We start from the raw sequence: 12,638 nt of genomic DNA, 5'->3' as shown, positions 1-12,638 counted from the left end.
GGAAAAACTACGGGTAGTTTTTTCACACCCCACATAATACCCTTTTTTGTGGTTCTTGTAGTATCAGAAATGTTCAAAACCTCCTTCATTGCCGTGATCATGTAACGTGTGGCCCTACTGGAAAATACGTTTGTTTCCTCACCGTCGACACTGGAGTCAGTGTCCGTGTCAGTGTCTGTATCGACCTGAGGTAACGGGCGTTTTATAGCCCCTGACGGTGTTTGAGACGCCTGTACAGGTATTAACTGATTTGCCGGCTGTCTCATGTCGTCAACAGTCTTTTGTAAAGTGCTGACACTATCACGTAATTCTTTCCATAAGATCATCCAGTCAGGTGTCGACTCCCTAGGGGGTGACATCACTAACACAGGCAATTGCTCCGCCTCCACACCATTTTCCTCCTCATACATGTCGACACAACGTACCGACACACAGCACACACACAGGGAATGCTCTGATAGAGGACAGGACCCCACTAGCCCTTTGGGGAGACAGAGGGAGAGTTTGCCAGCACACACCAGAGCGCTATATATATATATAGGGATAACCTTATATAAGTGTTTTTCCCTGATATAGCTGCTGTATATATTTATCTGCCAAATTAGTGCCCCCCCTCTCTTGTTTTACCCTGTTTCTGTAGTGCAGGACTGCAGGGGAGAGTCAGGGAGCCTTCCTCCAACGGAGCTGTGAGGAAAAAATGGCGCCAGTGTGCTGAGGAGATAGGCTCCGCCCCCTTCTCGGCGGCCTTTCTCCCGCTTTTTTATGGAAAAATTGGCAGGGGTTAAATGCATCCATATAGCCCAGGAGCTATATGTGATGTATTTTTTGCCAAAAAAGGTATTTTTATTGCGTCTCAGGGCGCCCCCCCCAGCGCCCTGCACCCTCAGTGACCGGAGTGTGAAGTGTGCTGAGAGCAATGGCGCACAGCTGCGGTGCTGTGCGCTACCTCATTGAAGACAGGACGTCTTCTGCCGCCGATTTTCCGGACCTCTTCAGTCTTCTGGCTCTGTAAGGGGGCCGGCGGCGCGGCTCTGGGACCCATCCATGGCTGGGCCTGTGATCGTCCCTCTGGAGCTAATGTCCAGTAGCCTAAGAAGCCCAATCCACTCTGCACGCAGGTGAGTTCGCTTCTTCTCCCCTTAGTCCCTCGGTGCAGTGAGCCTGTTGCCAGCAGGTCTCACTGAAAATAAAAAACCTACTTTAAACTTTTACTCTAAGCAGCTCAGGAGAGCCCCTTAGTATGCACCCTTCTCGTTCGGGCACAAAAATCTAACTGAGGCTTGGAGGAGGGTCATAGGGGGAGGAGCCAGTGCACACCAGGTAGTCCTAAAGCTTTTACTTTTGTGCCCAGTCTCCTGCGGAGCCGCTATTCCCCATGGTCCTTTCGGAGTCCCCAGCATCCACTAGGACGTTAGAGAAAAAAAAAAAACATGGCGTCTACCATTTCCATGTCGACCATTTTCATGTCGACCTTTTGACCCTGTCGACCTTTTGACCCTGTCGACCTAATATCTGTCTAACATATGGTGTCTAACTAGACACTGTCTATCTTTTATACCACACCCCATTCAGGGTTACAGGACATGTTTTCAGGATGTACTCACTCTATGCAATGTCTGCCCTCACACAAACAGCCTCAAATCCTTCACACGTTCCCTAACTTTAACAAGTTATATATATTATTTTTATACCAATTGTGCACTATCATGTTTTAATACTATTAAATTATGTTGATATTATGACTGATCTCTCTCATTAGCGACCTATAGGCGCTACATCTTTGTTTGTATATTTGGTCTAATGGGGTCTGACCAACCCCCTGTGTTTAGCTGCTGTGGTGAACCTCTCCATCTAGCGCCAGGAATAAATCACCCCGGTGGTTTATCTCTCTTTGCATAACACGTTCACTGAAAACCTGTCAAACTCCTGAATTTCACATGCAACCTCTGTAAGCTGTTCTGTCCAATAACCTTCCCACTACACAGCTCGCACAAAACTTACATGTATTCACTTTCTACAGTCACATAATCCTCTAACCCCATACCAATATTGTTGTGTGACTGGATCACATAGCTCACCAAGCACTTATTAACCCTGTAATTTGGCTAGACCAATTTGTAAGATGTGGCACTTAACCCTGTGCATTATATAGACTGTAAACTTGCAAACAGGATCATTCTCATCACTAAGTCTGTTAATATAGTTTTATAATCAATCTCGTTTTATTACGGTTTTATTCCCAACTGTAAAGTAACATGGTATATGATGGTGCTGATAACAATTATCCCTATCCTTTCTGTCTTCTATATATACAGCTCCTGCAGCTTTTGGTGAGCAGCCATACTTACTCACAATCCTCATCAGGTTTAAACTTAGCAGCACCAATGGAATTTTGCTCTTCTCTATTCAGATCTGAGAATGTTGGCAAGCACAGCAAAGGGGTCAGAACATAGACAGAAGACTCCTTAAGATAAGTGCTCTGAAGATGGCCTGAGCTTATCGATAGGTAAGGGCAACATACTGTATTTACATGAGGTGAATATTTTCTGTGTTGGGATGCAGGGCAATGTCTTACAAATTACACTGTTCTCTAACATAGGTTATACATAGGACTGCAGGGGTGGAAGTTCATTTCAGACGTCCGGAGACGAAAAAGGTTATGGTGCCCCCTACGTCCCAGCCCAGTTCACCATTGATCGCTTCTTCACCTCCCCCCTGATCACTACTTCCCACTCCCAACCTCTCAAAAGCTCTCCCAAACTCAGGAGTGAATGTATCATACAGGTACAGTGCTTCCTGCTTTGCCCCTTTACCAAATGCAGACCGTAACATGACAGTTAGAGCTGATTTGCTGGAATTTTTTCTCTCTACACTATATCACTCTACAAAGCTTAGTACATCTGCCCCTATATGAAAGGTAAAAGACAATGAGGGCGGGATGTACTAAACGGAAAATGCAGTAAAATCTCAGTTTTCAGGGACTTTACCGCATTTTCATATGCACTAAGCCCCGTCCACTTGCTTACCGATGCGGAGTGTAACGCCAGCTCTTGCTGGCGTTATCCTATAGAAGCCTATGGGCTTCTTTCCACATCCCGCCGCCGAGCCCCATCGCCTACCGGCTGCAGGAGAGTTGGAGGAGGAGCCCATACACAGAGCCCCCCCCCCCCCTCCGCCCCTGCCCCCCCAAGGCTGCACTGTCCGAGGGCCGGGAATATCTGCAGGGGTGCTGGCAGATGATCGCAAAGGACAGCTCTTATCGAGAGAGCTGTCCTTTGTGATACTAATTGCATATGTAAGTACTTATGCAATTAGTATGTAGGCGAAGCTTGGCAGAATATTCTGCCACACGTTAGTACATCCCGCCCTGAATCAGTGCATTCGCTAAGTATTAGTCCGACATTATTTCAGTAATTAGGTAAACGTCATTAAAATGCCATGAGAAATGTAATGCTGTTCTGCCAGTACGATCACTGCATATAAAAAATAAAAATAAAAAATTAAATAATAAGGACAAAATAAACATCCCCCATCTGTCACCAGTACTTAAGCTTGGGGTGATTATTGCTAAATAAACATGGGTATCTGTTGGGGTAGGAGCCGGGCAACTAAGGTAACAGCATGCGGTAGCCAGAGCAGAGAAGCTGCACTGTCAGGGGTCAAGGGCTAGGGCAGTTGGGGTGACAGCATGTGGTAGCCGGAGCCGGGGCAGCCGCGCGGTCGTGGGGGGGGGGGGGGTAGGGGGCAGGCAGCTGAGATGACAGCATGCGGTAGCCGGAGCCGGGCAGCCGCACTGTCAGGGGGGGCGGGAGCCGGGCAGCTGAGGAGACAGCATGCGGTAGCTGGAACCGGGCAGCCGCACTCAAGGGGGGCGGGAACCAGGCAGCTGAGGCGACAGCATGCAGTAGCCAGGCAGCCGCACTGTCAGGGGGCGGGAGACCGAGCTGGGTAGATACACTTCTTAGGGGGCAGGAGCCGGGCAGTCACCAGAGGCAATGGAGAAGGTGCCCCCCTTCACTGCTGGAGCCCGGCAGCAACCGACTCCATTGCCTCCCGGACTTCTGCCACTGATAAGACTGTACATTAGACAAATCATACTTTCCATAACATCATTCTTTAAGATGACTGCAATATACTAGAAATACAAAACGGTAAACTAATATGCCACCTACCTTGGCCACAAAATAGTCCCACATGCTCAGTTCTGGGGGAATGAATTTCTCTTTATACATTGGTCTCTCGGCAGGAACTGGAGGTGGAACAGCCACATCCTTTACTGACCTTCCAGGCACCAACATTCTCATATTAAATCGACGGCGATGCTTATCTATTTCTTCTGACAGGACAGGGATTGCTATAAAAAGAAAATCACACATATATACGTTATAATTCTTGTTTTTATCTTCCACATATGCATTCAGAAATAAAATGTAACTAAATGATCAGCGAATTACAAGTGATGTAAACAGAGCCTAGTCTTGGAATTCTGGTACTGTACCAGTGTGACGGCATTCATTTTCCCTCATTTTGCAATATGCAGTAATGTCAGTTGTTTATGTCATATTCTAAGCAATGTAATAATCACTGACTGACATGCCCTTGAAAAAGTCCCACTACGGGAGAAAAATGCGTTGAAACACGCCCCCATACACCCTTTTAGTTTATTGTATTTTGATGTGTATCTTGAATTGCACATACTGCACCTGTGCATTCAAGTAACTTGCAATGTATTGGTGTCCTCAGCAGTGATCTGCAACTGCCAGCAGGATTGACAAGCAACTTGTTTTTGATAGAAACTTGATTTAAACGTGTTTATGAAGACAAGGGGCTAGATGTAATAGCCTGCGAGTGGGACTTTGTGCGAGTCTGCCCATAAAGCTAAAGCAGAAATCATTTACAAGGCAAAACCAAGTTGGTTGTGCCTTGTGAATGATTGGCACTTTAAAAATACAGGCAGACTCGCACAAAGTCCTGCTTCTCGGGCAGCTGGTAGGCTATTACCTTTAGCCCAGAGTCTCTGCAATTCTTTCTTGTACCCTGCTCACGCGCATGCACCTGCCGGAAACAACAAATCAACAGAAACACCATAGAGCAATCCGGCAAGTAATGCACGTTACCATACTAGTCTGTATAATTGTGTCCAGTTTAGCCCTGATACCTGCACTTTGTAATATAACAAAGAAAAAAAAAAAGAAAAATGCAGGTACACACATGCTAACTTGCAGAGTTTATTACAATTGTTCTGATTGTCAGGGTTTAGTGTGTGCATCTGCATTTTCTCTGTGGCACTACAAATCAGCATGGTAGCACATCTTATGTTTAGAATTAGGGTGTGCAGTCTGTGCTGTTTATTTTGATATATAACACTTGTATATCTGTGTGTGATCGAGTCTCTGAATCTATACACAAAGTGCTACAATGTAGCAGTTTCCAATACAAGTTCTGCTCTATTCCGTATACAGACTGAGTTACACACAATATACAAGTGTCATATATTATCTTGCGCTGCATGGCATATTGCTGGTAGATGTACGAGGACACATCTGTATCCGCGCTTTGTATTACTATGAGGTGTTGTGACACTAGTGTCAGAAGTAAAGGGAATAATTTTTGATTGTACTGTACCCTACATCAAGGACTTCTACCAATCAGACTATCACATCACTCACATAAAGATCACTCATAAGAAACTCTGCCGGAACACATCCATTGGAATTCTTTTTACTTATTTTTGATTTCACGTACATAAAAGTACAGATTTAGAGATACTTCATGGTAACCTACCCTTAGGGATACAGTGGTTTCTTTGGTTTTATTGGTTATTCATTGACCACCTATTGATTAATTTGTACTATTGTTACACCCTGGCTTTCATATAATCTATCTCTTGGAACATTACCTCAATGTAGGGGTTGTTTGTATATACCTGTAGTCAGTCATTGCAACAATATCAATGCATAGCATGCTATTGGCCACTATCAAATTTTCCCATAAAAATATAACTGCAGCTTTCTAACATTCATTTAATCACTGACGTTTGCCCACATGCTTGAGACCTTTGCCCCATATCAATAGCCACAGCATCACCAATAGTGGTAGCAGCTTGCGTCTCATCTGGCAATGGGAAAGACTATTCTTGCATACTTAAGTTCTTTGGTCTACCAAGAGAAAGTTTTGTATAATTTTGTACATATGAACAACTCTATTAATTATCTATCTCCTATTGCCGGTAGTGCAACGTTCTCAGCACACCAATATCGTACAATTTGTAGAATATGAGAAAGACTAGAAAACACTATCAAACTTTGGGAGTAATTCAGATCTGATCGCTGGGCTGCGTTTTTGCTGCCCTGCGATCAGGTAGTTGCCGCCTACAGGGGGAGGGGAAAATGGCTGTGCAAGTGTGCGATTGCTTCTGTTGCAGAGATGCACAAAAATCAGTTTGTGCAGTCTCTGCGCAGCCCAGGACTTATTTATCCTTTGCGATAGAATGCTGCTGATCGGGGCCGCAGCTGACGTCAGACACCCTCCCTGAAAACACTTGAGCCCGCCTGGGTTTCTCCGATCACTCCCGGAGAAAGGTCAGATGCCACCCACAAATGGCCTCTTCCTGTCAATCTCCTTGCGAATGCCTGTGTGAATGGATCCTTCGCACAATCCCATTGCTGACCAGTGATCCCCGTTGCAGCCGCGCGGCGCGCCAGCGCAGTGAGGTGCATATGCACTTCGGATCTGATCGCCCGCTCTGTGAAAACGCACAGCAACGATCAGGTCTGAATTACCCCCTTGGCCAGCATGAATAGCTTGAGAATGACAGACACAATATAAGCCGATTAATATGTAGGGCAAAGTGTACCTGGAATACTTTCCGGTGGCTTTCTTGGTTTCACAACAAGCTTAACTCCTCCCCCAAACACTGCTGCCCACATTCGGTTGTTTAGCGGATGAGCAGCTAGACGAAACAGTTCTGTGCTGGAGTCAGTAGCAAGGGCGTGGATTAGAAGGCTGACATAGACAGCTACAACAGCTTCACACAGCAGGATATTAAGTTTGGGCTGGTCCTCATCCTGGGCGGTATTTAGCAGATTGATTAGAGAGCTTACACCTGCAAAATGAAAAAAAAAAAAAAAGAAGAAACACTAAGGGGGTTACACAATTCCTAGCAATGTGATGGGAGTCCATACAGAACTGTCAGACGGAGGAACTCCGCAACCAGCCTCTTTGTTCATTGTTTCTTCCACCTCATAGATGAGCACATGAAAAGGAGTGAAGATTGTCTACTGTATTAAATGCTAACATACGTATACTGTACAGACATTTTTACAGTAACATTTGCAACAGTAACAAAATAACAATTACGACTGACATAATAACATAATTAAGCAGCAACTACAGTTTGTAAACAGAGGAACATTGTAAAATATACCAGTGATCAGGACTTGTGTGCAATGGATTACTCCTTTAGAAGTTTAATAACTATAAAACTACTGTTGAACTTCAGTGTCTGAATGATACTATAACACTTGCCTAAAAGAAAATTGGCAAAGCATTCATTTACTATAATTACCATTTATCTTTATTAATTAGTTGTTGTTTTTTTAAGACAAACCCATTTTATCAGAGCCACTGGGAAGGGCAACTACAGTATTGTTTGGTAAGAAAATATATACAGATTTTTTTTAATACTTTTTTGTTTTGATTTTAATGTGACTAATATTGCGCAGTTAGTTCTTTTACAGAATATGTAAGGTTTTCAAGCTTGTCTTTCTGAAGTAATTAACATATTTATAAAAACTGCTAAGAAATATAGTTAAATACAAAATTAGCCATTACTCCCAATAAATTTAACACAAGTTATGTTTCTCCATATAGTGACCTTACCTGGCCACGAGGCAGGTGGTGAATTTGGAGTGGCATGTTCTTCAATGCTTTCTGTCCGAAGCCGCCTACGGTCACTCAGGAGGAGACCTTGGTAAGCCATTCCTGTAAACTGATTTGCTTCTGTTTGACTGCTGCATGAAAGAATTGAAGACAATTAACCAAACTCAGAGAACCACAAACTAATCTGCCCCTTTCATATGCTGTACTGTATGCTGCATAGTTTCTACAGTATTTGCTAGAACAAGCTATTGCTCACTTCCATATCTGTCTCCAGTAAAAGTACAACATGGGATACAGTCATTAGGTCGACAACACTTAGGTCGATAGTCATTAGGTCAACCACTACTGGTCGACATGCATTAGGTCGACATGGTCACTAGGTCGACATGAACTTTTCACATTTTGTTAATTTTGTTTTGAACTTTTTCATACTTTACGATCCATGTGGACTATGATTGGGAATGGTAACCTGTGCCGAGCGCAGCGGTAGGAGTATGAAGCACATGGCGAGCGAACACGGTGCACTAATTGGGGTTCCCCGCCACTTTACAAAGAAAAAGACACCAAAAAAACTCATGTCGACCTTTTTCCATGTCGACCTAGTATATCTCCACCTAATGTATGTCGACCAATAGTGGTCAACCTAATGACTGTCGACTTAAGTGTGGTCGACCAAATAACCCATTCCCTTACAACATTTGTGGCATGTGTGTTCAATGCATGGGTACAGCAAGCAAGCAAATGTTTATGAGGAGGTTTTTTCAAATTCACAAAAGCGCTAATATTACATATTGCAGAACACGCATTCGTTTTTTTAGTTAGCAAAACATGCAGTTATGTGAAGTTCTAGTTAATTTTTCTGAAGGTAAAAGCAACTAATTTTCTAAATTGTAAATCTTGTAATTCCATAGTCCTGTAAGAAAGCCTGTTTTATGCTTCAGCTTTACTTTGTATTTTAAGCTAATGGTTTTGACAAATATAACAAACTCTTTTCACTATGACATTGAAATAAATTTGCTATTTGTCTGATTACAGAAGATGCCAGACATTGAAATCTGTATGCAGCGCAGAGCTGTATTAATTAGCAGTCTTACAATGAGTTGAAAAACAATGACAATAATAAGTTACATTTGAAAGATAATTTTCATTTCATTTTATAGCTCCAACATACTGTCGCACAGTGCTTTACCTATTTCTTTAACAGGAAAAACAAACACACAGACACTGCCACTTTTACCAGAATCCAGTTAACCAACAGGTACAACTTTTGGCTGGTGGGATGAAACAGAAATGAAAGGAAAACCCACATGAAAGCGTGGAGAATATCCAAACTCCAGAAAGAACAGAAATAGCTTGAAACAAAGGCCCAGTGCTATGAGTCAGCAATGTTTGTCCACGCCAGCGTCGTGGTTCATCTCCTTAACCAGCGACCGGAACGCAATTTAATGGCGGGTCCTGCCTGCGGTACCCTCTTACCTCCTCTCTTAGTAGCAGCCACGCGATCCAGGAGAGCGTCTGCGGTGGTGTGCCTAGGAACCGGAGTGCCACCGCCGCAAGTACCCGGGAACAGAGCCAGCGGGAGTATGCGATGCCGCTGGGGAGGTGATGGAGCCGCAGCACAGTATGTCAAACTGACATATGAAGTGCTGCAGCCCTTGAAGTCTTCTAAACAGCTTTTTCAGGGCTGCCTAGCGCAGCCCCCCTGTTAAGTGACCTGCTTTATGCAGGCACCAACTCTAAAACTGAGCTCACAGTGCCTGGAGGCGGGGTTATAGAGGAGGCCCCACAATGCATTCTTGGACAGTCTAAAGCTTTAGCCTGTTGGTGCCTCTGGATCAAGAGCTATCTCTACACCCCAATGTATTCCCTGTGGAACACAGTGTATCCCGCTGCAGAAAGAACAGAAATAGCTTGAAAAAAAGGCCCAGTGCTATGAGTCAGCAATGCTAACCACTTGCCATCATGCCATCCACAATATACTAGTGTGATAAACCTTTTAATAAAACAAAAGTCTATGAAAAGGTTAAACAAAATTATTGATATTTTTATTTTTGGCATTCGATAATGGACACAGCATGTCCTCAAGATTAGTTCTGAAATCTCACACAGTGATGGTTTTCATGCTCTTCAAATATAGATGTGAGAAATGTTTTAAAAATATCATAAACACCAGTACTGTTACTCCATCCTGATGACTAGTTTAAGTAGCCAATGATTTCATAGGTGCATCTGCTGTGCACCTGTAGTATGATGATGAGCATCAACAGTAGCGTAACCAAAGTCTCCCACTCTTCTGTACACTACTATCATATTCTTAACCGTTAGAAGTCTTAAGGCCGGATTCACCTAGCCCTGCTGCTATTTACCGTGGGCTAATCGATCTGCCGGGCCGGCTGCAGTTAATGCCGATTTCTGATCATGTTTGAGAAGGCTTGAACAGAAATACAGAAATCCGCATTAGATGCCATGTTCGCAGATGCAGCGAACCTGTTAACCCATAGCTCTGGAACTTATACCAGATTCTATGGGTTAACACAATTTAGCAGGTAAATTACTGTGCAAAGAAAAGGGGCTGTAATTGAATAGCCCAGGTATTCTAGTCCAAGGCTACCAACATTTTCCCAGCATGTGATTGGATCCGGCCCTTAGAAGAGACAAAAAGGCAGTGATCAGCGGGATCTACCAGGAAAGCATATAACCATTGTTTAAAAATGTACTAAAGTGCATGCATAACCCCCCAAGTCTCATCAGGATGCATGCACACCGTGTGATGGGCTTTGCAGTGGCTCATGTCTTAAAGTAGAAGGGATGGTGGAGGGGTCGATCAATAGGGATGGAACAACCATATTTGTCACACAGAGGGCCTTATCCACATTAGAAAGATGAAAGGAGAGCAATATTGTATGTAACAATAATAGCAAAAGAAAAGCAAATATAACTTCCACTTAATAATAAGAGCATTAGAAAAGCAAATCCAAAATAAACCATTGGGTGATTGTGGGGAAATGCTTCCAAGCACATATACTGTATTCCACATCTATTTTAGCAGGGAGGCCTCATAACACTTCTGTTAATTACATGCAATTTACAAATATCTTTACTAAATGCTTATAAATAGGTTTAACAAAAGTAACCATTGTTTCACGTGCCACCATAGCTACTAACACTGTCACTAGAGTCTGCCAGTGCTGTGGAAGCATTCCAGTTTTCGGAACGCTTCTTGTTTTAGCAACATACCGTATATACTCGAGTATAAGTTGACCCGAATATAAGCCGAGGCACCTAATTTTACCACAAAAACCTTGGAAAACTTATTGACTTGAGTATAAGCCTAGGGTGGGAAATGCAGCAGCTACTGGTAAATTTCAAAAATAAAAATAGATACCAATAAAATTACATTAATTGAGGCATCAGTAGGTTAAATGTTTTTGAATATTTATTTCAAAGAAAAACCGTAAACTAGCTCTGTAAGTGGAAAAGAGGGTCACCAAAAACAATATAACTGTAAAGGCTACGTTATTGGTCACAGCCCTGGAGTAGAGCGGCCGCATCGACATTCATCTGACAAGGATGCGGTGCGCCCCAGGTACCAGCACACAGAAGCAGGCAGGTTCTTGCCCAGTACGGCACGGACAACACAGAGGCTGCAGGACCCGCGGAAGAGACCGGAGAACATACCCTCACTCGAGTATGAGCCGAGGGGGCTTTTTTAGCATAAAAAAAAATGTGCTGAAAAAGTCGGCTTATACTCGAGTATATACGGTACTTTTTAAACTGACACTCAAAGTACATTTGTCCCTTTAAAAAAAAAAAAGTGCATGGCAAAAGAAGCAGAATACAAATACAGAGTACGACCCTGTCTTACCTGTAGCTATGGCTGTCACAAAGGGCCTGATATATTGATGCAGAAAGTGAAGCAGCCAATAAGTGTAGTGTGTACACCTGTAAGAGAAAATAGACAGAACACTGAATCAGACACTGTAGGCAATGTATGAACCTGACCAAATGTGGCCACTTTGTAAAACATGCAGGGATCTAACATGAAAAATATGGCAGCATTTGTGTGCAGAAGCTGTGAGGAGATGGGCAGGTTACGGTGTCACATAACAAATGTGAGCTACATGTCTTATGGACCACATGCAAAAGCAAAATTTTATTTTGATGGACAAGAGTTTTTAAATTAGATACTAGGAATGAAAAAAGACTCATTAGGGGAAGACTAACCAAAGTAGCAGGGAAATGCAGGTCATTGTTTTCCCAGTGAATATTAGTGTAACACATGCTCTTACTGTGTAAACCAGGTCTTGGTCTGGTTTTCACAGGAAATAACAATTCTAGTTGCAGTGACACATATAAGACAGTCCCAATGTTCCTAACTTTTAGGACTCATTTAAAGCTGCGCTGGTCCCCTGGTGTTGCTTCCACCCACCTCAGTGAAGTTCACTTAGCTGCCAGCGGTCCCAGGCTGCTGCGGGGACTGCCGACATAACCAGCTGCCGGCGGCTCCCATAGGATTTTAAAGGGCCACGCATCACATTTTCAATTTTAAAGGGCCATGCAAATTCAAACTTCCTCTCTATTTAAGTTAGTATCTTGGCCCTATTCAGAGCCAGAATATTAGGCTCACTATCTGATCTCCAGCATCTGTTCCTGTTGAACTCCCTGCACACTTTCCGGTGTTCTGAACTAGTTTCCTTGCCTGCTCCCTTGGTACTGCTTCTAGTGACTTCCTGGTTCTAACTTTGGCTATTGTCTTG

The 12,638-nt window shown here is 43.5% G+C and overlaps 1 protein-coding gene across 2 annotated transcripts in view; it reads right to left on the bottom strand.

Moving 5' to 3' along the window:
* DMXL2 (Dmx like 2) overlaps window positions 1-12,638 on the bottom strand; it is a 401,239-nt gene that overhangs the window by 108,151 nt on the left and 280,450 nt on the right. For both annotated transcript variants that reach the window (XM_063926075.1, XM_063926076.1), the window contains exons 26-29: window positions 11,747-11,823; window positions 7,882-8,012; window positions 6,857-7,105; window positions 4,173-4,354 (exon numbers count right to left, since the gene is read on the bottom strand). In XM_063926075.1, the coding sequence (XP_063782145.1) occupies window positions 4,173-4,354; window positions 6,857-7,105; window positions 7,882-8,012; window positions 11,747-11,823 (639 nt within the window). The remainder of the gene's footprint in view (window positions 1-4,172; window positions 4,355-6,856; window positions 7,106-7,881; window positions 8,013-11,746; window positions 11,824-12,638) is intronic.

Source organism: Pseudophryne corroboree, chromosome 6 (assembly GCF_028390025.1).
Source record: "Pseudophryne corroboree isolate aPseCor3 chromosome 6, aPseCor3.hap2, whole genome shotgun sequence".
Taxonomy (NCBI): domain Eukaryota; kingdom Metazoa; phylum Chordata; class Amphibia; order Anura; family Myobatrachidae; genus Pseudophryne; species Pseudophryne corroboree.
The sequence above is the reverse complement of the archived record's forward strand: the minus strand, read 5'-3'. Positions and strand labels throughout refer to the sequence as shown.